This window comes from Oryx dammah, unplaced genomic scaffold, assembly GCF_014754425.2.
Source record: "Oryx dammah isolate SB20612 unplaced genomic scaffold, SCBI_Odam_1.1 HiC_scaffold_2, whole genome shotgun sequence".
Lineage (NCBI taxonomy): Eukaryota > Metazoa > Chordata > Mammalia > Artiodactyla > Bovidae > Oryx > Oryx dammah.
The window spans coordinates 177,064,840-177,092,441 of record NW_024070186.1 but is presented as its reverse complement, the minus strand read 5'-3'; the positions used below and the strand labels follow the sequence as shown (position 1 = coordinate 177,092,441).

Genomic DNA, 27,602 nt, shown 5'->3' with positions numbered 1-27,602 from the left:
CATAGCAGCCAAACTCATGGGACTTTAGGTTTGCCTGTACTTTGGCAACTAATTATGAACTTAGATGTCATGATGCTGAATGATCATTCCTAAACAAATGAATACACCTCCATAAAGTACATCGCTATTCTTGACGTCTTGTCAGTAAGGGTACATCAAGAGTACACTACCTGGTAAAAGGCCCCATTGTCACTGAACTTTAAGTAGAATCTGGGTTTCCTTCTGAGCCATTCCATCTTTCTTTGGGATCTAAGTTAAACTTTAAACATTGGGTTGGGTTTTAGTTCATTCTTATTTTAAGCCCTGGTTTATGTAAAATGTTGAAATGAGATCATTTGCGCTACCCTAATAGGATTGCTTGTTGTGCTAGATCTCCAACTTGCTGCTGAGCTTGGGAAGACATTACTGGATCGAAACACAGAGTTGGAGGATTCTCTTCAGCAGATGTACACAACCAATCAGGAGCAGTTACAGGAAATCGAGGTAAATTTACTCAACGGGAGAGTTACTTTTGCGGTATTGGCTGTCTCTACTCTTATACCAATTGTATTCTACTAAAGTAACACTTGCAATTAAAAGTAATGTTTATAACATAGACTTTTTAAGTATAAAGAACCATGGAAAGTGTATAGAGGTTGATTTTTACTGTCTTTAAGCTTTCTCAGTACATGAATCTGCTATGATGAAAGACATTTCTCTACCCCCTTGGTGAAGTATATTTAGAAGTAAATGGTCCAATATTTACCAATATGTGAAGCAAAGTAAAGCTGTGACTACTACATTTAGTTTTTTATTTTTTCTTTTAAAAATGAATTATGTAATATTTAAGATTTGCAAAGAGGTACAAGAGAAAAATATAGTGGGTACCCTTGTACCCACCAACCAGACTGAGAAAGAAAACTGTCTGCTGAGACTCCCTCTGTAAAGCCTGCTTGGCTGCATCCCCTCCCCTTGACCAAACACCATCCTAAATTTGATGAAAATTTTTAAAATTGTAGTACCTGATTTCATAATACGACTTTCAACTTTAGGTATGGGAAGTTCTGTTGAAGTCATGTTAGCTTAAGGCTTTAAAATGGGAGCACTGTCTTATAAATGGTCCCATTAATGCAGCCCAACTATGTGTAGGGCAGGTGACTGTAAAGATGATAGTTATGGATATTAACCAAACAATTGTCCGTCAGAACATTTCAGGCCCCAGACTACCCACCCACCTTAAAAAAAGTCTTGCACTTAAATGGTAGCTCCTTCCCCTCAAATTGATACAGTAGAACCAGGACTCTTATAAGCCTATGTGCAGGAAAATGGAGAAGACCTTAGAACGCAGAAACCATTCGTCATGGCCAGAACTTACTAGGCTCTGATTATACACTGAACCAGGCCCTAGAAATGCAGAGTAGACGACGTAGTCCTTGATTTCAATCGGAATTACAGATTTCCGTTTTTGAATACGAGTAAACCTGTCATTAAAACTAAGACAGATTTATCGTTTCAGTATTGTTACTTTTACGTAGTGATCATAATTAAGGTGCATACAGTAGATTCCCCTCCTCCCATCTCAGGGTGTATGAATTTAGCCAATGATGTGACAAAATATGCTTTTATAATTCTAGAAAGGTGTACCTTGTAATGATATTGAAGTCATCAGCTATCATTTTAAGTATATTCTATATCAAAAGAGCATAGAACTTCCCATACCTAAAGTTGAATTTATCACTCATAGAATTGGGCAGAAACCTAAAAATGCAGGAAAATCAGCATTTTAAAACTGTGATATTCAAGTGTCATACATGGTCAAGAAACTCATTCCTGTTTTGTTTCGTGGGCTTTGTTTTTCAACTGACTGGAAGATTTCATAGAGTGGTCCCAGGGCATATACCTGAAGATTATCATGTACTGTGTGGTACATTTATTTGAATAGTCTTAATACCTTGTATTGGTGTTTTCCATGAAAGTACCTACAAATCACCATAACTTAATACTGTAGTGAATACTTATTTTAGCACATCTGCCAAATACAGATTTTAAAAGTCCAAGTATTTGTATAATTAGAGAATGTATATAATATGTATAATTACCTATTTGTTACTGTAAGGATTACAAACACAGTTGCTTTATGATCTAAGTTACCTGTCTTTATACTTTTGTTTTCTGTGGTATTGAAAATGATTAAACAATTAAAAGAGATCATTGACATTCTGAAAAAAATCCAAAGATCTTTGAGATTATCCAAATCTATAAATAACACTCCACTATCTAATGTCTTCCGTAAGATTTTTTTTTCCTTAAAAAACGTTTGTATTCAAGCTTTCACACAGATGTGGTACCGTGACCCCAGCAGTCACCTCTCCCCAACCCCTGACTCTTATATTGAAAAGGATAATAGAAATGAAGTATCCAGGTCAGACCTTAATGATTAAATAAATATACAATCAACTATATGTATTAATATAAAGCAAATTGAGTAAGTTTAGCCTGGAGTACTTCCAGAAACATTTCCATAGATCTCTTGTTTCTGTAATCCAGTGGTTCATAGACCAAGTATTGTAGTGTTCAACATTTTACTCTTTATCCAAAGCTATTTTTTGAGTAAGAACAAAGGTTTCTTCTCTTAGATTTCTTCTCTGCCATTATGGTTGACTTTTTTCTTTCTCTTTATAAATCGCTTCCTGAAAGTCAATAAGGAGTGGGATGAAATGGAGATGAAATGGCAATTCTGTCTAAACCCACCTTCCAGCCAGGGGCCTCCTACAGACTAGACTTACTGCCTGCTCGATTTATACCTGTGCCCAGGCAGACTTGCAGATCACGACAGACTTCCAAGATCTCTGTCCAATAGTCTATACCAAGGATGGCCTGAACACTCTCATAAAAGTAACCAGGCAGCTGAAGAACCTAATTCTCTACTAAATGATGACCCATGCAGTATGTATAGTGTCTTTTACCATTATACCCTTGGAGAGCCCCCTAAACTTTATAAGGACTCTTCCTTTAATTCAAACCTGATGTCTTTTTTTCTCTTTTAAGTAAACTTTAAAAAATATATACAGAAAAAAACACAAATGTTAAGTCAGATAATTTTCATAAAAATACGCTTGCAGCCAACACCCAGATGAGAAATGAGAAAGTGGGCTTCCTTGGTGGCTCAGTGGTAAAGAATCTGCGTGCCAGGCCGGGAATATCCCACATACCGTGGAGCAGCCAAGCCCTGTGCCACAGCTATTGAGCCTGCGCTCTAGAGCCCAGATGCCGCAACTGCTGAAGCCCACTCGCCTAGAGCTTCTTGTGCTCTGCAACAAGAGAAGCCACCACAATGAGAAACCCATGCATTACTGCTCTCTGCAACTAGAGAAAACCCTGTGTGGCAATGAAGACCAGTACAGCCAAAAATTTAAAAAATAAAAAAATCAGAAAAGAAAGAAATAACATTATCAGCTCTTCCAGTCACCACCCCCACTAAGCAGCACTCTAATACCCTTATATCAGTTTAGCCTATCTTTGAACTTTACATAAATGGAGTCACTTGTACAAGTTTTAAACTAACTTTTTAGAATGTTCATTGGAAATTTTCCTGATTTGAAAAGTAATACATGATCATTTTTTAAATTTAGAAAATATATTGAAAACCAAAAAGGAACCTCTCTACCAACCCAGAGAAATTTTAAATCAGCCAGAAAATAGTCCTGGAACAAACTACTCAAGAGTGGATGAAGAATGATGAGGAACTGGTAAAAATACTAGGATAAAATCCCCCAAACTGTGACTCATTATGGAAATAGACAACTAGAAAACTGTCAAAGGATATTTTCTCAGTAGAACTACAAGTATGCTTTCAAAAACTGTTTGTGGGTTTCAAACAGTCTTCATAAAAATTGATCAGTATTTTGTTAGGTATTATGTTTAAAAAAAAAAAAAGATTAAATAAGCTTTGAAAGTAATGATTGTCTCCAGAGATGCCTATATAGCCTGTGTGGCTTTTATTCAGCATCTAATTTTTCAAGATTCCAGAGCAAGTTTTTTTTTCTTGGCTGAAGAGGAGGAGAGAAGCTTTGGAGAATAATGAGATCTGACACCATCAAACACGACTGGATTCTCTTAAAGTTTCTGACAGTTGTGTGAGCAGCCTATAGCCTTGAGTTTTTGTTGCTTCTCTGCCTGGAAACCTGCATCATCCCCACAGGAGTCAAAGGAGTCTGGCCCTAGGGGCCCTTATTTCAAGAGCTCATGTCTTCCTTGAAAATTTTAAAGCATTCTGTGCTCCCCCTACTACATTTATCAATATTCTACTGTATATTATACTTATTTCTTGAATTGTTTTATTCTCCTCCTCTCCCCGCCCCACCTTACCTTCCCACTTTCCACTGCAACTTTGAAGGCTGTTGCTGTGTTTATTCATGGTCTTTCAAACATAGTAGATAATCAATGAGTACTTGTTCAAATCAATATCTTCACAAAGGACAGATAAGCAGTTTACAAAGTACTTCCAATAACTCCTAAATGTTTCCACCTCTGGAGATTTTGAAAGGAAGTGGAAGGAGCTCTGACCTCAATGTTAGAAGATTCAGACCTAAACCCTCAGTTCCATACCAGATAGCTAGACTTTCAGTTCAGTTCAGTCCAGTCGCTCAGTCATGTCCAACTCTTTGTGACCCCATGGACTGCAGCACGCCAGACTTCCCTGTCCATCACCAACTCCCGAAGCTGGCTCAAACTCATGTCCATCATGTTGGTGATGCCATCCAACCATCTCATCCTTTGTCATCCCCTTTTCCTCCCACCTTCAGTCTTTCCCAGCATCAGGGTCTTTTCAAATGAGTCAGCTCTTCGCATCAGGTGGCCAAAGTATTGGACTTTCAGCTTCTGCATTAGTCCTTCCAGTGAATATTCAGGGCTGATCTCCTTTAGGATGGACTGGTTGGATCTCCTTGCAGTCCAAGGGACTCTCAAGAGTCTTCTCCAGCATCACAGTTCAAAAGCATCAATTCTTTGGCACTCAGGTTTCTTTATAGTCAAACTTTCACATGCATACATGACTACTGGAAAAACCATAGCTTTGACTAGCTGGACCTTTGTTGACAAAGTAATGTCTCTGCTTTTTAGTAAGCTGTCTGGGTTGGTCCTAACTTTTCTTCCAAGGAGTAAGCGTCTTTTAATTTCATGGCTGCAGTCACCATCTGCAGTGATTTTGGAGGCTAAAAAAATAAAGTGTGTCACTGTTTCCACTGTTTCCCCATCTATTTGCCATGAAGTGATGGGACCAGATGCCATGATCTTCGTTTTCTGAATGTTGAGTTTTAAGCCAACATTTTCACTCTCCTCTTTCACTTTCATCAAGAGGCTCTTTAGTTCTTCTTTGCTTTCTGCCATAAGGGTGGTGTCATCTGCATATCTGAGGTTACTGATATTTCTCCCGGCAATCTTGATTCCAGCTTGTGCTTCATCCAGTCCAGTGTTTCTCATGATGTACTCTACATATAAGTAAATAAGCAGGGTGACAATATACAGCCTTGACATACTCCTTTCCCGGTTTGGAACCAGTCTGTTCTGGTTCCAGTCAGACTCCTTTGTTACTCCATGTCTAGTTCTAACTGTTGCTTCTTGACCTGCATACAGATTTCTCAAGAGGCAGGTCAGGTGGTCTGGTATTCCCATCTCTTGATGAATTGTCCACAGTTTGTTGTGATCCACACAGTTAAAGGCTTTGGCATAGTCAATAAAGCAGAAGTAGATGTTTTTCCGAAACTCTCTTGCTTTTTCGATGTTCCAATGGATGTTGGCAATTTGATATCTGGTTCCTCTGCCTTTTCTAAATCCAGCTTGAACATCTGGAAGTTCACAGTTCACATACTATTGAAGCCTGGCTTAGAGAAGTTTGAATATTACTTTGCTAGCATGTGAGATGAGGGCAATTGTGCAGTAGTTTGAGCATTCTTTGGCTAGATTTTAGGCCAATGAATTACCTCTCAGATCCTGTTTGCTCTGCTGTGTAATGGTGATAGGAACGCTTGCATGACATTAGCACAGGGCTGTTCTGAGGTGATGAAATGATATATACACTTATATATATGTAAGTGTATATATTTTGGACAGTATGAATTGTTGCACTGTTGATCCGTGTTTCAAGAATTTTAGTAATGAAAGAATCTTAATCCTGAAAAAAATAAATCCTTTTCAATTACTGGAAAGTAGATCTAAATTAAAACAAGCAAAGCTTTTAATAATGAGATTATAAGTGGTTTTTATTTTCATATTTCATACTTTTTAACTTTTTCCTAAATTTCCTCCAAGGGAAATTTTAATCAGGGGAGAGAGGTTTTTCAAAGGTAGTGGGAAACATTTCTTCAGTGTTGTAGAAGGTCATTTTGATACTAAGTTCAGAGGAGTTGGGCCGTAATCTTTAATATAAGGATAATCCCAACACTACATAAAAGCCAAATTTCCATTCCATTCCTTATGAGTGTTTGGCTGTGTCTGTCTTTTCAGCATTCCAGGTCAGGGTTCTACAGTTGCAAATAGGTGTTAATATAATCCTTCTGGCCTTTTTCAAAGGTTTGCCTCAATTGTAAAGGCAGCGTGCTTATAGCTTTTTCATATAACCTGGACCTTATACTCGTAAAAGGCGTATACTCCTTGAGGTGACATTTTGTACATATTCTAAGACATTTGGGAGACAACCCACGGAACTTAAACTTTGATACTCTTGCCTATAAGTTGACATTTTTGCCTATGATTTTGCTACCCCCGTGTTCCCCTTCTGCCACTGTTTTGCTTAAATATCCCCTCATCACTCTCCCTTGTTTAATATGGTAAATACTAGTGTACTCAAGCTCTTTTTGGCACTTGAATTTTAGGATCTCTGCAGTCCAGGCAGATTCATTTGAGGCTGTGATCGAAGATTCTGAATTGAAACAACTAGAACATAGGAAGCATAGCCATGCCTTTAAATGAAGGGTAGAAAATAAGCTACGGAGAAGGCAATGGCGACCCACTCCAGTACTCTTGCCTGGAAAATCCCATGGGCGGAGGAGCCTGGTAGGCTGCAGTCCATGGGGTCGCTACGAGTTGGACACAACTGAGCAACTTCACTTTCACTTTTCACTTTCATGCATTGGAGAAGGAAATGGCAACCCACTCCAGTGTTCTTGCCTGGAGAATCCCAGGAACGGCGGAGCCTGGTGGGCTGCCGTCTGTGGAGTCACACAGAGTCGGTCACGACTGAAGCGACACAGCAGCAGCAGCAGAAAATAAGCTAACCCATTTGCTTGTAGAATTGGAAAAATTTGATTAAATACTAATTTGAAGTTTTAGAGGCCAACCTTAAAGCAATGTCTGACTACGTGGATTCTGATTCTCTGCTCTCATATCACTCACTGCTTGCTAAGAGGGCTCAACATTTTTCTTAGAAGTTGCTGACCAGTTTAGTCAAACTACTTTGTTAGGTAACCTATCACAGAGTCTTAGAGAAGTGAAGGGCTTTTCTGATTAGCTTTGATTTAATGATAATAAGATTAAACTCCTACTACATGAAAACAAGCTCCCTGCCAGTCTTCAGGTTGTCCTTAAAGCCAAGTCATCTAAGACCAAAATATCACAAGTTCTTCCTAAACGGTTTCATTGTGTTTTCCCACCCCCCACAGATTTTTATATATCAAATAAGGGGGACCTACTGTAGTTTTCTAAACAGCCTCTTTGTACTTATTTACATGCTGACTTGTTTCCTTTATACTGGCCACAAATCTAATTTGAACATTGTATCTTTAAAAAGGTTCAATATCTTGGGGCCCATGTATGAGAGACTTGTTAAAAAAAAAGTCTGTTTCAGATTGCTGGGGCATAGCTGTGCCATGGGGAATAAACACAGGTAAATTATCTTTAAATGGAGCCGGGGGGAAGAATTAGTGACTAACCAGAGCCTTTTCCCAAAAGGGCTATAGCCAAAGCTCTTCTCAGCCTCTCTGAATGATCCTCTCAACATTCCAGCAGTCTTGAGTTGTGGTACCGGGTGTGATAAGCTATTGTGAAGAGAGGTCTAGAAATTGTCAGTTATCAATATTTTTTTAGTCCCTATTGTGGATCAAGAATTGTGCTAAATGGACTAGATATATAAGAGGCTTCCGTTCTTCAAGGAGGATTTATGATGTTAACAAGTAAGCAATTTGGTTGTTCATTAAGTGCAAAGTGTTTTGAGAGAAATTATTCCATAACGTCTTATGGAAAAACCCAAGCAAACTTTTTGGCCAACCCAACGACAGTGTCCCTTGGGAGTGGTGCTGCTTTAAACGGGGTGGCCTAGAAAGGCTTCTGAAGCCTTTATGTTTGCATGGAGGCCTAAAGGATAATCTTGAATGTTTTAGCCATCTTTATGCTGTGGATCCCTTTGGCTTTCTAGTGACTCTTTGATGACCCTCTTAAAATACATAAAAGACACAGAATTACAAAGGGAATTGGTTATATTGAAATGACTATTAAAATACTGAAAAAATAAATTTCTGATATATTAACATGTGTTTGTTAATACATTAAATATCAAAATCAAATGGCAATCTAAAAATTATAATTTCAAATAGTGATGAAATAAATCAGGATTTCTGCAACCACTATCATATGATAACTGTGGTTTCTGGTGGTGATGAACTCCTAAGAATTCCTCATACTACTGGTGGTTTGTTACTTCCATTCCTAATTGAAGAAAATGCTAAATTTCAGTTAGAAGTTAGTGAAAATGAAGGTATAACTTTTCTTCCAACCAAGTTCTTGGATCCTCTCAATTCTACCCAGGGACCTCAGATCAAGAACTGCTGGATTAGATGGAGCCAGCCAGGAAAAGTAAGGCCCTGGGAGAAGGGAGAGGAGGATAACAAAGGCCCTAAAGGAAGAGGGAGCTTGCCTTAGCATGAGACAACTCCACAAATTCAAGATAAAATTGCCCCCTGAGTGGGAAATAAGGACTACAAATGAAACTGGAAAAAACATTAAGAGACAGGAAAATGGTAAATACTAAAACATAACAGATGATATTAAGGCATTGTTGGGGTTTTTAAAGGTATGATTTGAATTGTGGTTAAAATGAAGTCTTATCACTTAGAGATATATAAATATGTATATTTAAGCTGTCTTGGATTTGCTTTAAATTGATTGGGGCTTGGAAGAATAGAAGAGATGAAACAAGATTGTGTATTGGCAGTTGTTGAAATTGGATGATGTGATGAGGGTTTGTTAGACCATTTTTTCTGCATTTATGTATGTTTGAAGTTATCCATTTACAGTGTTTTAAAATGCAGTAGATAAGCCATCTGTAGAGAGTATTTGGGTGGACTGAAAATTTAGGAAGGAGCACTCACAATTTAGTATATGAGGGCCTTCCTGGTGGCTCAGACGGTAAAGAATCCACCTGCAATGCAGAAGACCCAAGTTCAATCCCTGGGTTGGGAAAATCCTCCTGGAGAAGGGAATGGCATCCCACTCCAGTATTCTTGCCTGGAGAATTCCATGGACAGAGGAGCCTGACAGGCTACAGTCCATGGGGTCGAAAAGAGTTGATTTCAGGGAATTATGACTGTAGGAACATGTCATAGTATAACATGGTAAAGAGTGCTGTTGTGATACAGTTAAGATATAGCCTAATTTTATTGAATAACTGCAAATTGTTCATTGTTGATCCAAGTGACTGTTTATGTCTCCTAGACCCATGAGAAACAGACATTGGTTTGGAGGAGGGGAGGCTTCCAGGATTTTCCATTTCTGAGATCAACATTTTTCCAATAATTGTGATCCACGGACCACTTATACTAATATCATCTGGGGTTTTTACTAAAAATGCAGAATCCTGATTCAATCCCAGTCTCATGGACTCAATTTTAGGGGAAAGGGGCCCAGGTTCTTATATTTTTATAAATCCCCTGGATGAATTTTAGCACACTAAAAGTTTGAAAACTTAACTGTAAATAAGAATACAATAGCTGCTCTTATTGAGCAGTTTTACCATTTGCAAAATAGCATGCTGAACCCTTCCCTAGGTGATGAAGAAATTTCACCTTAGAAAAACTGAGTTACTTATAGGAGTCATCCAGTTAGAAATGGCAAAGTGGGACTCCAAACCAAATTCCAGCCCCACAGCCTGTGCTCTTAGCTGCTCTACTGCTGCCTCCCGTCAGGCCGTCTCTCTCTTCTGGTCCTCTGTCCACCAAGACTTCCATGGGCACTGGCCTCCCATCTGCTCTTTAGGGGCAGATCCTAAGGAGGATGTGAATAATCCAGTTACTGGGCAGAAATATCTCTTAAATTAATAATTAGTGTCTTGTCTATGCTGCCTCCAATGCAGGACTTGCAGGTTCATTCCCTGGGTCAGGAAGATCTCCTGGAGAAGGAAATGGCAACCCACTCCAGTATTCTTGCCTGGGAGATCCCATGGACAGAGGAGCCTGGCAGGCTACAGTGCATTGGGTCGCAAAAGAGTCAGACATGACTTAGTGACTAAACACACACGCGCTATGTATTAGACTTTTAGATTGTTGTGAATTGTCCCAAAGAATACTTGAGACCTTTGTTGTTTAGTCACTAAGTCGTGTCTGACTCTTTGTGGCCCCATGGACTCAGCACATCAGGCTCCTCTGTCCTCCTCTGTCCTGCGGAGTTTGCTCAAGTCCGTGTCTGTTGAGTCGGTGATGCTTTCTTAATGAGCTCCTGCTCTGCTGCTCTCTTCTGCTTTTGCCTTCAATCTCTCCCAGCATCAGGGTCTTTTCCCATAAGTCTGCTCTTGGCATCAGGTGGCCAAACTATCCTTCAGCTTTAGCATCAGTCCTTCCAATGAATATTCAGGGTTGATTTTCTTTGGGACTGACTGGTTTGATGTCCTTGCAGTCCAAGGGATTCTCAAGAGTCTTTTCCAGCACAATTCAAAAGCATCAATTCTTTGGCACTCAGCTTTCTTTATGGTCCAACTGTTTCATCTGTACAGGACTACTGGAAAAAAAACCATAGATTGACTATACAGATCTTTGTTGGCAAAGTGATGTCTCTGCTTTTTAATATGCTATCTAGGTTTGTCATAGTTTCCTTCCTCAGTCATGTCCAACTCTTTGTGACCTCATGGACTATAACCTGCCAGGCTCCTCTTTCCATGGAATTTTCTTGGCAAGAATACTGGAGTGGGTTGCTATTTCCTTCTGCAGGGGATCTTCCCAACCCAGAGATCAAACCCAAGTCTCCCACATCTCCTGCATTGCAGGCAAATTTTGTATTGCTGAGCCACATGGGAAGCTCTACTTGAGACCTTATAATTGACATAAAGTAGCCTGCAGAATGTCTGCAGCTGTTAAACACATTTCTATATTCTTTTTTCCACTCCAGTGTTCTGAAGAGATTGAACACATTCCCGTCAGTGACAGGAACCCACCAGGACATTGCCAGCCAGAGGGAAGGATTAAGGGCACACCTCTAGGAGAGGCTGGTGGGGATTGAGGGAGTAGAGTAAACAGGCTTTCACAGGGGCTATGCCTTGTGCTCATTCCCTCTCATTTAATACTTTCAGTCCTACAAAGTGAAAGTTGCTCAGCTGTGTCCGATTCTTTGAGACTCCATGGCCTATACAGTCTATGGAATTCTCTAGGCCAGAATACTGGAGTGGGTAGCCTTTTCCTTTTCCAGGGATCGAACCCAGGTCTCCTGCATTGCAGGCGGATTCTTTACCAGCTGAGCCACAAGGGAAGCCCAAGAATACTGCAGTGGGTAGCCTATCCCTTCTTCAGGGGATCTTCCCGATCCAGGAGTCAACCAGGGTCTCCTGCATTGCAGGCGGATTCTTTACCAACTGAACTATGAGGAAAGCCCCTTCAGTCCTACAAAGTAGATACTAACTGATCCACAATTCATTTTAAATTCTGAACCCAAAAAGCTCTATAAAAACAAGGGTTTTTTTGGCCCAAGTGCAGCAAATTCATTTGACAGCAAACCTTCACCTGAACTTGCATGAGGCTTTCTGTAATCTTGACTCATACTCTCTGATGAGAGTATTAAATCTTGATTACAAGGTTTTACCCAGCCCTCACTGAGGATGGTATAAAGTGTGTGTTGTCTTCCTAAAATTCAAAGAATTTTCCCAAGCATTCTCAGCCAAGAGTTTCAGGGGTATGAAAAGGTATGAGAATGAAGTGTTTTCTCAACACATTGCTACTGAACTGTGTAACTAGATTTGAAAAAAGGCCTCATATGCTTTTTTCAACTCTGCGGCAGTGGCACCCCACTCCAGTACTCTTGCCCGGAAAATCCCATGGATGGAGGAGCCTGGTGGGCTATAGTCCATGGGGTCGCTAAGAGTCAAGACACCACTGAGCGACTTCACTTTCACTTTTCACTTTCATGCATTGGAGAAGGAAATGGCAACCCACTCCAGTGATCTTGCCTGGAGAATCCCAGGGACGGGGGAGCCTGGTGGGCTGCCGTGTATGCGGTTGCACAGAGTCGGACACGACTGAAACGACTTAGCAGCAGCACACTGCCATCTAAAGAGCCCGTTGAAAGTCATGTAGCCTGTTCTTTGAAAGAAGTCCATTAGTTTTGCAAATACTTAACAGATGTGTCTGAAGATCCTTGAGAAAGTATTTTTAAAGTTGTGTCTTTGGTCTGTTACCATTTGGCCATTGGTAATGCTTCAGACTTACCTTTTGCCTCTTTCTGGTTGTGCCCCCAGAGAAATATTATGACTGTTTCATATGGAATAGATATAGTGTTTCATGGTCTTTAAGTGGAGTCGAGTGGCAGGGGGAGTTGGGGAGATGCGGGGATAGGGAATCAAGGTAACGTGACAGCGAGGCGTTAAAATTGTGATTATTCCCCTTTATCCTCAGCCAATTGGAAAGCACCCTTAGCAAAGTAAATAATCTGGCAGATTTCTCACAAATAAGGAGGATTATGGTGACAACATTCTCACAGAATTAAAAATATTGTTAAATAATATTAAGTTAAAGTATCTTTTTCTGGTTAAGTCAATATTTTTTTCCCTATTTTGTCCAGAATATCTCACCTAGAAGAAAGAAATCAAATATTTTTCAAGCAAAAATCATCTAAAATCCTCCCTCTTAGGCTTTCCTTATTTCTGTAAAATATATTTTTGCTTAAACTTTGATGATGTGTTCCAAGCGTTTTCTCTTGTGGGATTATCATGTCTTGCCTAGATTTTCCTGTCAAATATTAATTTTATGTGTGTTTTGTGCTTTATAAAAGTAGACCAGCCTAAACTGTATTGGTGAGCTTTAGGGGAACTAAACATATAAAGGACAGCCTGTACTCAGCTCCTTTTAAGAAAAGTAGTTTAATTGAGATTTGAAGTTCTTCATTTCGTAAAATAAACTTGTGGTATTGTGGTATAATGAAAACTATATATTCGACCTTTGTCCCCATGTCCTGAATCCCTCGGAATTTCCTGAATGATAGAGTGAGACTGCTCACCAGAGGAGCCGACCACATGATTAGAGGGTTAGAACTTTCAGCCCCGTCGCCAGCCTCTGCAGAGGGGTCAGGGACTGGAATCAAGTTTGTTCACCAGTGGCCCATGATTTAATTAATCATGCCTGTGCCATGAAGCTTCAGTAAAACTCTGAAAGGAGACCAAGGGGTTTCCAGGAGGGTGGTGCATCTGAGAAGAATAAAACTGTAAGTAAATCCCTTTCCCAAGCTCTGTGTGTTGTTTTAGCAGATTATTGAATGTGAGAGGAGGTCATGGGAATTCCCAAATTTATAGCTATTTGGTCGAAAGGACGGGTGATCCCTAGGACTTACCTCTGGTACCTGAATTGGGGGCAGTTTTGTGGAACTGAGCCCTTATCACTCCAGGTGGTGTCAGAATTGAAGTGAATTGCAGGATACATTCTATATTATACTTGGAATACTGCAGGTATCCCACATGTTTAATGTGTAACCTGGTCACAATTATCTCTTCCAGTATCTGACCAAGCAGGTGGAGCTTCTGCGGCAGATGAATGAACAGCATGCAAAAGTTTATGAGCAATTAGACGTCACAGCGAGGGAACTAGAAGAAACAAATCAAAAGCTCGTTGCTGACAGCAAGGCCTCACAGCAAAAGATTCTGAGGTAAATTCTTTAGAATCCATTGAAGAAGCCCTAGGGGAAGTCATTTAGTATAAACTAGAATAGAACATGGCTGTAGTGGGTTCAGGTCAGTATGGGGTAAGCTTTAATTTAATTCTCTATGGAGAATAGAGATTAAATAGAAGTCTTTTCCAATTACAAAAGCCCAGTTTGAGTGGTTGGCAACTAAGCTCTCCTCACTGCTTATGCCTTTAATTTAATATGACAAGCTGCAATTGGCTTCTGTCTGTTCCTCACAGTCTGACTGAAACAATTGAATGCCTGCAAATGAACATTGATCACCTCCAGAGCCAAGTGGAGGAGCTGAAATCATCCAGCCAAAGGAGAAGGAGCCAGGGGAGGCATGACCAGGAGAAGTCGGCCCCCAGCTTCTCGTCTTTGAAAGAGCTGTATGACCTCCGCCAGTAAGAGCCCACCTTCCATTTGCAAGCAGGAGAACATCTCGTGTCATTGGCACATTCTGGATCCCAGTAGATTAAAAGTACCCTTTTAGGAAATGCCACTTGGCTATTAGACCACCAGTGGTTTGAACAAAACCACTTAAACATACAGGTGATAGTTTTTGTTGTTGTTGTTGTTTAGTCCAATTGAAATTTCAGTAAAACAAAATCCAGGCCAACAGAAGGGTTGGTTTTTTTTTGCCTGTAGAAAAGCCTTTTACAATTTAGACTTTGGAGATTGAATCTTCATTTAAGAACTATTTCTTGAACACCTGTGGTAAGGCAGGTGCTATGCCAGATGTGAGGAGTGGTGAGCAAAACAGACACAGTTCCTGCCCTCATGGAGCTTTCAGTCTCAGGAAGAGGCAGATAGCAAATAAGTAGAGTTACAAGTTGCCCAGGACTCTGACCAGGAGAGAGACCAGCTCGTGCTTTTGGTGGGCCTCAACTTGACTGTTCATCAGATCGCCATCAGGCCTAATCAGAATCTCTAGGTGTGAGTAAAAGGCTATTCAGGTGATTCTGATGTCTGTCTGTTCTTGGTTTAAAATCACTGCAGCAGTGGTTCTCAGTCTTAGCTGCATATTATGAATCATAGGAAGAGCTTTAAAAAATACAAACCCTCTAGTCCATGTGGCAGACCAACTAGGTCAGCATCTATGAGGGAGGGACCCAGGCGTCAGTATGTTTTAGGACTGCCTAGGTGATTCTAATCTGCAGCCAAGATTGAGCACCACTGGCTGTTCTGATCTCCTTGAACAGTCTCAGTCATACTACTGGTCTTTGGGAATGGATGTTCTATAGCATTTTTAATGTTTAAAAAAAATTACAAAAGTTGTGTTTTCTTCCATGTGTTGTCAGCCTCACACATTCATTTTAGCCACTGCTCTAGGGTGGAATAGGCAAAAAATCAGTCACATCACAGCTCCTCAAAAATACGTAGTTGGAAAAAAATCATCAGCCTCCGTCTTTGCATTCTCAGTCGGCCTGTGTAAGAGTCTTTCAATATTTCCCCCAGGCACTTCGTGTATGATCATGTGTTTGCTGAGAAGATCACTTCCTTACCAAGTCAGCAAAGCCCTGATGAGGAAGAAAATGAGCATTTGAAGAAAACAGTGACAATGCTGCAGGCCCAGCTGAGCCTGGAGCGGCAGAAGCGGGTGGCCATGGAGGAGGAATACGGGCTGGTGCTGAAGGAGAACAGCGAGCTGGAGCAGCGGCTGGGGGCCACGGACGCCTACCGAGCCCGCGCGCTGGAGCTGGAGGTGGAGGTGGCCGAGATGCGGCAGATGTTGCAGGCGGAGCATCCTTTTGTGAACGGGGTGGAAAAGCTGGTGCCGGACTCTCTGTTTGTCCCTTTCAAAGAGCCCAGCCAGAGCCTGCTGGACGAGATGCTCCTGACCGTGCCCGAAGCGCACAGGAAGCCCCTCAAGCGTAGCAGCAGCGAGACGGTGCTGAGCAGCCTGGCGGGCAGCGACATCGTGAGGGGCCACGAGGAGACCTGCATCCGCCGGGCCCAGGCAGTGAAGCAGAGGGGCATCTCCCTTCTGCACGAGGTGGACACACAGTACAGCGCCCTGAAGGCGAAGTACGAGGAGCTGCTGAAGAAGTGCCAGCAGGAGGAGGACAGTCTGTCCCACAAGGCTGTGCAGACCTCCCGGGCTCCGGCCAAGGACCTGGCTGCCCTGAACGCCCAGCCCAAGCCCAGCACCCTCAGCTGGGACCCAGCCTCTGTCACCCCAGAGCCCATCAGCTCCCCCACCACCTCGACGCCACCAGAATACAAAGCGCTTTTTAAGGAGATTTTTAGTTGCATCAAGAAAACGAAACAGGAAATAGATGAACAGAGAACCAAATACCGATCTCTTTCCTCTCATTCCTAAGTGAACCACCAGCTCCACGGCTAACTGGCCTGTTTCCTGTTACCTCTCTCTACCACTTACACAAGTGTGTGTCGACCCCAAAGCCTGATGTTGGTCCTGACGTTGGCCTCATTGCTTTGCTTATGTATTAGCAAATGCATAGAGTGAGGAAGGAAGGTGGTTCCTGGTGGCAGTTGTATAATCCAGTTTGTTTAAGCTCCTCAGGAAATCCCATGACAGACTGGCCTCTGGCTAGCGCGATGATTAGGTTGCAGTTCCTTGAAAAGCCCCAGAACCAGTGGAGGGAGGATCTGTGCCCCTAGAGAAGTAGGCCTGGAGTAACTGTAGTATATAGTGTATATAATATAGTGTATATTATATAGGGGAAATGGCAGAGTTGAAACAAAGCTAATACAATTCCTGCTGCCTTCTTGCTTAACTTCTCAAAACTATGTAGAAGTCAGACGGCTGCCACATGAAAAGGTCTTTCACAAACACTTGGATACTGTGAATTCGTGAAAAATGTTCAGGAGAAAGCAGGGGTCCCATCCAAAGCAAATGGCATTACAAATACTCCAAGCCTTTGAGTTCGTTACATCTGCTACCAGTGGCACTGTGACTGACGGGTAATCCTAATACATCTCAGTCCAGCTGAATACCAAATTGAAAGGGCAGGCTCTGGCTGGCCCAGTTAGCTTGTTAGCAGAGCCCTGGAGGGCCTTCTCCCCGCATTCAAATGTTTGTACTCAAAAGCTGTAGTGGCTAGGATAGGCAAATCATTCTTTTCTTAAATTCACACTAAAGGGGCAAGATAGACCTTTCACCCCCACTGTGTTGTCTGAGCTGGCTAGCCTACTGGTCTCAAGCTGCTCCTACTCACTTCCTACCATTCCCGTACACGTTTGTGACTTGCTGCAGAATGCCTATCTGCCACTTTGTATTAAACAGTGTTGATGTCCTGACTGTGGAAATACACGTGTCCTCTCACTTGCATACTTTTAATTTAAAACTATTTAAGAAAACTGAGGTTCCATTTATTGTATATATTTTTCTAAAAACCAAATAAAATTACCTGTGAAAATGAACAAATGGATCAGTTGCTTGTTATTTCAGTCTTGCCATTTCACTGTTATTACCAACTGTTTACTTTTCTTCTTCCAACAGAATCTATCTGGGAAGAATTGATAGTGATTTTTTTTTCCATTTCCATTCTTCCCATTCTTTGGGATTGTGTAGTAGCACAAATTCTGCTCATATTGATGTTCATTAAAATTACTATATGATTAAAAAATGTGTATGCTTTATATGATTTTCACTATTTTAGAAATGTCAGACTTGGTTCTAAATTAATAGCATTTGGCTAGTTGATTCTTAAAACATTTGATAATTCAGTTATAGAAAAGACACTTTAGAATGTTCACACGTTAAAATGAGCATTGAATCTAATTTTGCATAATGGCAAAGCTGGATTAATGGGTAAAACATTTCTTCAAACAGTATAAGCAGTTTTTAAAGTAAGTTGTCTCATCTTCCCTGACCCTCTGACCTCCCAATCCTTGTCCTGTCCAGTTACCAGTTTATTGGTATGTCAACCCAAACTATTCTGTATATGAATGTGCTTATATCACCCCATAGTTTAAAGTGAGTGTATCTTGCATTTTTACTGAACCATGCATCTTTAAAGCGTGTATTTTTTTTTTTTAAATTTATTGAAGCGTAGTTGATTTACAATGTTGTGTTAGCTTCTGGTGTATAGCAAAGTGATTCAGTTATACACATACATATTTTTATATTCTTTTCCATTATGGTTTATTACAGGATATTAAACATGGTTCCCTGTGCTATACAGTAGGACCTTGCTGTCTCTGCACTCTGTAGATAATAGCTTACATCTGCTACCAAACTCCTAATCAAGCCCTCCCTCCCCCATCCCCGCCTCCTTGGTGACCACAAGTCTGTTCTGCGTCTGTGGATCTTTTCGTAGGAAAGTTCATTTGGGTCATATTTTAGATTTAGATTAAGGTGATATCATGTCTTTCTCTTTGTGATTAGTTCATTTAGCATGGTCTGGATTCATCCAGGTTGCTGCAAATAGCATTATTTCATTCATTTTATCAGTTCAGTTCAGTCGCTCAGTCGTGTCCGACTCTTTGCGACCCCATGAATCGCAGCACGCCAGGCCTCCCTGTCTGTCACCATCTCCCGGAGTTCACTCAGACTCACGTCCATCGAGTCCGTGATGCCATCCAGCCATCTCACACTGGGTCGTCCCCTTCTCCTGCCCCCAATCCCTCCCAGCATCAGAGTTTTTTCGAATGAGTTAACTCTTCGCATGAGGTGTCCAAAGTACTGGAGCTTCAGCTTTAGCATCATTCCTTCCAAAGAAATCCCAGTGTTGATCTTCAGAATGGACTAGTTGGATCTCCTTGCAGTCCAAGGGACTCTCAAGAGTCTTCTCCAACAACACAGTTCAAATGCATCAATTCTTCAGCACTCAGCCTTCTTCACAGTCCAACTCTCACATCCATACATGACCACAGGAAAAACCATAGCCTTGACTAGACGAACTTTAGTCAGCAAAGTAATGTCTCTGCTTTTGAATATACTATCTAGGTTGGTCATAACTTTTCTTCCAAGGAGTAAGCGTCTTTTAATTTCATGGCTGCAGTCACCATCTGCAGGGATTTTGGAGCCCCCAAAAATAAAGTCTGACACTGTTTCTACTGTTTCCCCATCTATTTCCCATGAAGTGATGGGACCAGATGCCATGATCTTCGTTTTCTGAATGTTGAGCTTGAAGCCAACTTTTTCACTCTCCTCTTTCACTTTCATCAAGAGGCTTTTTAGCTCCTCTTCACTTTCTGCCATAAGGGTGGTATCATCTGCATATCTGAGGTTATTGATATTTCTGCCGGCAATCTTGATTCCAGCTTGTGTTTCTTCCAGTCCAGTGTTTCTCATGATGTACTCTGAATAGAAGATAAATAAGCAGGGTGACAATATACAGCCTTGAGGTACTCCTTTTCCTATTTGGAACCAGTCTGTTGTTCCATGTCCAGTTCTAACTGTTGCTTCCTGACCTGCATACAGATTTCTCAAGAGGCAGGTTAGGTGGTCTGGTATTCCTATCTCTTTCAGAATTTTCCACAGTTTATTGTGATCCACACAGTCAAAGGCTTTGGCATAGTCAATAAAGCAGAAGTAGATGTTTTTCTGGAACTCTCTTGCTTTTTCCATGATCCAGCAGATGTTGGCAATTTGATCTCTTGTTCCTCTGCCTTTTCTAAAATCAGCTTGAACATCAGGGAGTTCACGGTTCACGTATTGCTGGAGTCTGGCTTGGAGAATTTTGAGCATTACTTTACTAGCATGTGAGATGAGTGCATCTTTTAATTTCATGGCTGCAGTCACCATCTGCAGTGATTTTGGAGCCCCCCAAAATAAAGTCTGACACTGTTTCTACTGTTTCCCTGTCTATTTCCCATGAAGTGATGGGACCAGATGCCATGATCTTCGTTTTCTGAATGTTGAGCTTTAAGCCAACTTTTTCACTCTCCTCTTTCACTTTCATCAAGAGGCTTTTTAGCTCCTCTTCACTTTCTGCCATAAGGGTGGTATCATCTGCATATCTGAGGTTATTAATATTTCTCCCAGCAATCTTGATTCCAGCTTGTGCTTCTTCCAACCCAGCATTTCTCATGATGTACTCTGCATAGAAGTTAAATAAGCAAGGTGACAATATACAGCCTTGACGTCATTGGAAAAGACTCTGATGCTGGGAGGGATTGAGGGCAGGAGGATAAGGGGACGACCGAGGATGAGATGGCTGGATGGCATCACGGACTCGATGGACGTGAGTCTGAGTGAACTCCGGGAGATGGTGATGGACAGGGAGGCCTGGCGTGCTGCGATTCATGGGGTCGCAAAGCGTCGGACACTACTGAGCGACTGAACTGAACTGAACTGAGATGAGTGCAATTGTGCGGTAGTTTGAGCATTCTTTGGCATTGCCTTTCTTTGGAATTGGAATGAAAATTGACCTTTTCCAGTCCTGTGGCCACTGCTGAGTTTTCCAAATTTGCTGGCATATTGAGTGCAGCACTTTCACAGCATCTTTCAGGATTTGAAACAGCTCAACTGGAATTCCATCACCTCCACTAGCTTTGTTCGTAGTGATGCCTTCTAAGGCCCACTTGACTTCACATTCCAAGATATCTGGCTCTAGATGAGTGATCACATCATCATGATTATCTGGGTCTGAAGATCTTTTTTGTACAGTTTTTCTGTGTATTCTTGCCACCTCTTCTTAATATCTTCTGTCCATACCATTTCTGTCCTTTATCAAGCCCATCTTTGCATGAAATGTTCCCTAGGTATCTCTAATTTTCTTGAAGAGATCTCTTGTCTTTCCCATTCTGTTGTTTTCCTCTATTTCTTTGCATTGATCACTGAGGAAGGCTTTCTTATCTCTTCTTGCTATTCTTTGGAACTCTGCATTCAGACGCTTTTATCTTTCCTTTTCTCCTTTGCTTTTCGCCTCTCATGGCCAACTAGTATTCTGTTGTTTATATATATGCACCACACCTTCTTTACCCATTCATCTGTTGATAGGCATTTGTGTCTTGGCTATCATGAATAGTGTTGCAGTGAACCTGGGGGTACACAGATCTTTACAAGTTAGTGTCTTCTCCAGATACATGCCCAGGAGTGAGATTGCTGGATCATATGGCAACTCTATTTTTAGTTTTTTGTGGAACCTCCATAGTGACCACACCAATTTACATTCCCACCAACAATATAGGAAGGTTCCCTTTTCTCCACACCCTCTCTAGCATTTATTTGTAGGCTTTTTAATGATGGCCATTCTGACCTATGTGAGGTGGTAGCTTATTGCAGTTCTGATTTGCATTTCTCTAATAATTACCATGTTGAGCCTCTTTTCATGGGCTTGTTGCCATACCAATAAACTTTATGACCCTTGCCAAACTAATAGAGGAGAAATGGTATTTTCCTTATTGTTTAGTTTTGCATTTATTAATAAGGTTGAATAGCTTTTAATCTGTTCAAAGCCATTTTTGCATTGCCTTTTGCCTATTAAAGAGCTCTAGTATTTAGGAAATTCACTTTTGCAATTAGATATTATATGCTATTTATTTTACCTTGTTACTGGAATTTTGTGAAATAAGATTTTCATGTAGTTACATTAATCTTTAAACACTATTTCTTTTTGTGCTTGACAGTTTGAACTATCTGAACTTCAAGTTTTCTGGGTTTTTTATTGTGGTAAAAATACACATAATTAATATCTGAACCACTTTTAAGTGTACAGTTCAAACGTGTTAAATACATTCACACTGCTGTGCAACCATCAACCACCATTCCGCCCCATAATCTTACTCTTTAAAACTGAAACTCAGACTTCCCTGGTGGTCCAGGGGTTAAGAATCCGCCTGCCACTGCAGGTGATATGGGTTCAATCCATGGTCCAGGAAGATCCCACATGCCTCGGGCAGCTGAGCCAGTGCTGCAGCTACTGAAACCTGTGCCCTCGAGCCCACATGCCGCAACTGCTGGGCCCGTGTGCCTAGAGCCCGTGTTCCACAGCAGAAGCCACCACAGTAAGGAGCCCGTGTACCACAGCTAGAGCGTGCCCCTGCTTGCTGTAACTAGAGAAAGCCCATGTGCAGCAATAAAGACCCAGCACAGCCATTAAAAAAAAGAACAAAAGTGAAACTACCCATTATACAGTAACTCTGGGAGGCAGGATCAAAATGGTGCTGTAGGACCCTGGGCTCACCTCCCCCAGCAAACTCAAAACTACAACTACATGGGCTTCCCTGGTGCCTCAGTAGTAAAGAATCAGCTTACCAATGCAGGAGACACAGGTTCCATCCCTGATCCAGGAAGATCCCATGTGCCAAGGAGCAACTAAGCCTGTGTGCCAACTGCTGAGCCCAAGTGCCTTAATTACTGAAGTCCAGGCACCCTAGAATCTGTGTTCCACAAGAGAAGCCTGTGCACCGCAACTAGAGAGAAGCCCAGGCAACAACAAAGACCCAGCATAGCCATAAATAAATATAAATAAAACCATTTAACAACAACAAGCCTGCAGCTCCATATAGTTCTGAGAATGATCTGAAGACTAGCAGTGTGGCTCTCCCAGAACCAGGCAGTAAAAAAGAACCATATAGTCTTATGAGAAGGGAAAAGTGATACGGTCTGAACCCGCAACCCCAGTGGGTGACCCAGAAGAGGGGGTGCCACAGGGCAAGCCAGGGGTCCACCCTGGGCAGTAAAGGGTTCAAGCCACATATTAGACACCCCAGCCCTGGGGCCCAACACCAAGATGAGCCCCATTACGGGACTTGAAAACGGTTGAGTCTTACTAGAGGGCTGTAAGTAACCAGTACTCTGCTCCTGAACAGCACACAGACTTGCTTGCTTCCAGTCCAGTGCGGAGGCTGCAGATTGAAGACCACCTGGGGCTCTGGCCTGCCTTCTGGGTCCACCATGAGACCCCTGTCCTGCACCACTCTACCACTTGATGCTTTCAATAAATGTCTGTTCCAGTTCCTTGCCCATTTTTGAACTGGGTTATTTTGAGTTTTAGTTCTCTATACAATCTGGATATTAATCCCACATTAGATGATAAAATTTACAAGTATTTTCTCCTGTGGGATGTCTTTTTACTCTGTTGAGTGTCTTATGATGCATAAAATTTTTAAATTTTCACCAAGTCTAATTTGTCTATTTCCCCTTGTTACCTGTGCCTTCCCTGACGTACCAAGAAATGATTGCCAAGTCCAATGTCGTAATACCATATGCATAGACACAGTTGTGTCCAACTCTTTGTGACCCTTTGGACTATAAGCTGCCAGGGTCCTCTCTGTCCATGGAATTTTTCAGGCAAGAATAGTGGAATGGGTTGCCATTTCCTTCTCCAAGTAACACTAGTTCTAAATTTTTTTTTTTTTTCAGGTCTTGCTCCATTTTTTCTGGTGTTACTTTAGGGTCCAAATTTGTTTAGCATAAGCCTATCTTGTTTTCCCAGCTCCATTTATTGAAGACTGTCGTTTTCTATTTGACAATATATGAGTGTTTATTTCAGGGCTCTGTTCCATTGGTCTATTTGTCTTTAAAATCACTGTATCTTTGGTAGTTAAGTTTTGAAATCAATTTTGAGTCCTCTAGTGTTTTGTTCTTTTTCAGGATTGTTTTGACTATTTGGTTGGTGTCCTTTGAGATTCCTTATTAATTTTAGGATGGGTTTTTCTATTTCTGCAAAAAACATCATTGGGATTTTGATAGTAATTGCATTGAATCTGTAGATCACTTTGGGTAATATTGACTCTTCCAATCCCTGAACAAAAGATGTGTTTCCATTTGTCTTAATTTCATCTGGCAATGTTTTATGGTTTTCATTATACAAACCTTCCACTTCCTTGGTCAGTCACTAAGATTTTTTTTTTTTTTTTTTTTTTTTGATGCCTTGCTGCTGCTGCTGCTGCAAAGTCGCTTCAGTCGTGTCCGACTCTCTGCAACCCCATAGACAGCAGCCCACCAGGCTCCTCTGTCTCTGGGATTCTCCAGGCAAGAATACTGGAGTGGGTTGCCATTTCCTTCTCCAATGCAGCAAAGTGAAAAGCAAAAGTGAAGTCGCTCAGTCCCAACTCCCAGCGATCCCATGGACTGCAGCCCACCAGGCTCTTCCGTCCATGGGATTCTCCAGGCAAGAGTACTGGAGTGGGGTGCCATTGCCTTCTCCCTTTGATGCCTTAGTAAATGGAATTGTTTTTATTTTTTTTATTGTTAGTATGTAGAAATGCAACTGATTTTTGTGACTTTGTATTCTGCTACTTTACTTAACTCATCCAAACTTTGTGAAATATTTCATTTTCTACATATAAGATCATATCATCTGCAAACATATTACTTCCTTTCCAGTTTTTTTCTTGCCTAATTGCTCTAGCTAGTACTTCCAATACTATGCTAAACAGAAGTAATTATGGTAGGCATCCTTACCTTGTTCCTGATCTCAGAGGAAATCACCCTTGCATAGACATGAAAAGCTGAAAGTCACTGTCGTGTCCAACTCTTTGTGATATAGTCCATGGAATTCTCCAGGCCAGAATACTGGAGTGGGTAGCCTTTCCCTTCTCCAGGGGACCTTCCCAACCCAAGGATCGAATCCAGGTCTCCTGCACTGCAGGGCAGATTCTTCACCAGCTGAGCCACCAGGGAAGCCCAAGAATACGGGAGTGAGTAGCCTATCTCTTGTCCAAGGATCTTCCCGACCCAGGAATCAAGCCAGAGTCTCCTGCATGGCAGGCAGACCCTTTACCAACTGGGCCATTATGGAAGCCCTCACATAGGCTCGGCTGACTTAATTCTTCACATGGTCCTGGGACCCACTGTGTATCCTTTTTATTACTATGCTGTCTTGGTCAGACTGTAAGATCAATGCTGATAAGCATCTGGGGGACCATCACACGCTGTTACATCATAAAGGTTTTATATAATTCAACTGTGATGATCCCTGGCCCTTTTCTTCTCTAGTAATTGCTCTGTTGCAGTTTCTTTCCAACCACTTTTAGTAATTTATGTTTTAGTTATAAATCATCTAATTCCTCTAAACTTTCCCCATCTCATTGTCTATACAAGCTTGTGTCATTTTCCTTCCTTGATAGCTATTGGTATATTTTAATTTACATTTTTACCTCATTAATTTTTATTTTTAAATATTTCCTTCTCTGTTCTTATTTCCCTAGCTATCTGAATTCAGTGTTTACCTCACTTCTCTTTATTAGTGTTTAAGGCTTTGACTCCTCCAAGCCCCACCAGTTCCAGTCTGCTCAGTCTTTGCTGTACCACAAGGGGCCTCCCCTTGACTAGAGCTATAGGATAGCTGGACACACTCCAGAAACATCTTAGAAGGTTTTTACTCTTCAGCCTCATGTATGTTGACAATTAGAACCAAGAACATAATATACAATCAACCTGTTAAAACTTTGATTACCAAATATTGTATCTCTATTTTTTGGCAGCGGGGAGAAGTACATACACAGACACCATCGTCTAAATCTTCAGAGTAGTGGCTCTACTGTCACGACAGTGACTTTCACAGCGGAAGTCTTATTTTAGCGAAATACCCTGTCTCGCCCAATCTAGCTTAATTCTTTAATTTTTCACAGTCCTTCACGGGCTGACTATCCAGTGGTCACGATGGGCTAGCCACATGTGGCAACTGAGCACTAAAACTGTAGCTACTCCAGACTGCGAGTGTGCTAAGATGAAAAGTGAAAGTCGCTCATCGTGTCCGACTCTTTGCGACCCCGTGGACTACACAGTGTATAAGATACCAGATACTAAAAACTTGGTACCAAAAAACTTTAATATTTTTATTACATGTTGATATTTTAGCTATATTAGGCTACGTAAAATACATAAAAATTTAACAAGTTTCTTTGTACTATCTTTAATGTGTACTAGAAAATTTTACAATTACATATGCGACTGTACAGTTCCACCCGGCAGTGCTGCTGGCTGCCGGCCCCCTGATATACATACAAGGCTCTGAGAGCAGACAGCACTGCCTTCTTGCAACCATTTGAAAACAGCAGCACCATGATGCCAGGTTAGTGTTAGCATTTATTTTAAAAATACACAAAATATAAATTTTTTACATCAAAGTGTGATGACCTCACTTATACATTGTTCCATACTTACCTCGTTTTATTTGCATCCATATGCAAACATTGAGAATAAATGTATTTGATTCTGATTTTTTGCTATGGTTCATGTAAACAGTTGAGACTGTGACTTTTAAAGTAGGTTGTTTGAAAAGGTAAAATGGCCACAGGAAACCAACAGTGAAACAATTTGGTTTGGTTTGTTTAATGAAGTTGGCAGAAGTCTTAGCAGATAGGTAACTGAAGACTTAATATTGGCTTCCAGGCATTTTAAATATTAAAAACCTCGAGGTTTTCTTCATCTTGTAAACATAATTCAGATCTTGTTGGCATTAAGTTTGAAAGTAAAATATTAGACCATGATTTTCATCATCCTGCCGGTGACAGTGTACACTCTCTTTATTATGAGAATGAAACCAAATAACAAGCAAAATACATCACGAATTTCAAACTGTACTGCAAAGAAGGTCCCAGCTGGTCTCTTCTGGGAGCCATCTACCTTAAGGTGACCCTGCCACTGGCTGAGTATGATCCCCTCTGTCCACTGGACAGTGCGAGGCCCCAGGCCGAGAGATGGTCAGTTCCTCTTGCTCCGAGTCTTCTGAAGCAACCAAAACTCTACTTCCACCTCTGCTGGCTCTGCCGTCCGTCCTTGGGCTTGGATTCACTGGGTTAGTGATTTGCAACTGTTGTCAAGACTGTACCGTCCCTTTAAGGTACCACATGCCACCGTAGCTTACACAGCAGTCCTATGAATAAAGAAACACGTTGAGAGCAGACATTAGCAGGAAAAGCAGCACATTCTGTGCAGAATATCAAAACTTGATTTACGATTCATGGAGAGAACACAAACAGGGGATCAAGACCTGCCTGACACTATGGTCATCACCGCCCAGCCTCCTCCATGCGTGGGTCTTGACCCCTTCTTTCCCCAGGGGTGTCTTAAGAGAGAGGGACTATAAACGAATGTGCTTTATAAACACAGGATACGAAAGATATATGAATAAGCTAACCAGAAAAAAGGTGCTTCACAAATTGCATCAGCATCTATGGACCTGGAATATAAGAATACTAGAATATAGGGAATCTGTCATCAGTTTCCAGGAAAGCTGAAAGCTAAATGCTAAAACTAAATGCTTCTGCAAGTATGGTATTTGTGCCACACAGTCAACTCATAAAGACATTATGAAAAAGTGTTAAGTCACTCAGTTGTGTCTGACTCTTCGCAACCCCAGGGACTGTAGCCCACCAGGCTCCTCTGTGCGTGGAATTCTCCAGGCAGGAGTACTGCAGTGGGCAGCCATTCGTTCCCTGCCCCCGGGGATCTTCTGGACACAGGGACCAGACCCAGGTCTCCTACACTGCATGCACATTCTTTACCATCTGAGCCACAGGGAAGCCAACGCCTAACAGGAATGAAGTATTTTTATTTCTTTTTAAATTTGATTTTTAAATTGTTCTACTAAAAGCAAGGAGCACAAGACTTAGTATGGGGTTACGGGGGG

At 41.4% G+C, this 27,602-nt stretch overlaps 2 protein-coding genes across 3 annotated transcripts in view; one reads left to right on the top strand and one right to left on the bottom strand.

Annotated features, from left to right (window-relative positions):
• The window catches only part of CDR2 (cerebellar degeneration related protein 2), a 28,306-nt gene extending 11,495 nt beyond the window's left edge, over positions 1-16,811 (top strand). Inside the window, exons 2-5 of the mRNA XM_040257711.1 lie at positions 371-483; positions 13,940-14,088; positions 14,346-14,510; positions 15,565-16,811. Of these exons, the coding sequence (XP_040113645.1) occupies positions 371-483; positions 13,940-14,088; positions 14,346-14,510; positions 15,565-16,429 (1,292 nt within the window). The 3' untranslated portion in view covers positions 16,430-16,811. The remainder of the gene's footprint in view (positions 1-370; positions 484-13,939; positions 14,089-14,345; positions 14,511-15,564) is intronic.
• Positions 16,812-25,780: 8,969 nt separating this feature from the next.
• Positions 25,781-27,602, bottom strand: part of POLR3E (RNA polymerase III subunit E) — a 31,289-nt gene continuing 29,467 nt past the window's right edge. For both annotated transcript variants that reach the window (XM_040257696.1, XM_040257702.1), the window contains one exon: positions 25,781-26,846. In XM_040257696.1, the coding sequence (XP_040113630.1) occupies positions 26,790-26,846 (57 nt within the window). In that variant the 3' untranslated portion in view covers positions 25,781-26,789. The remainder of the gene's footprint in view (positions 26,847-27,602) is intronic.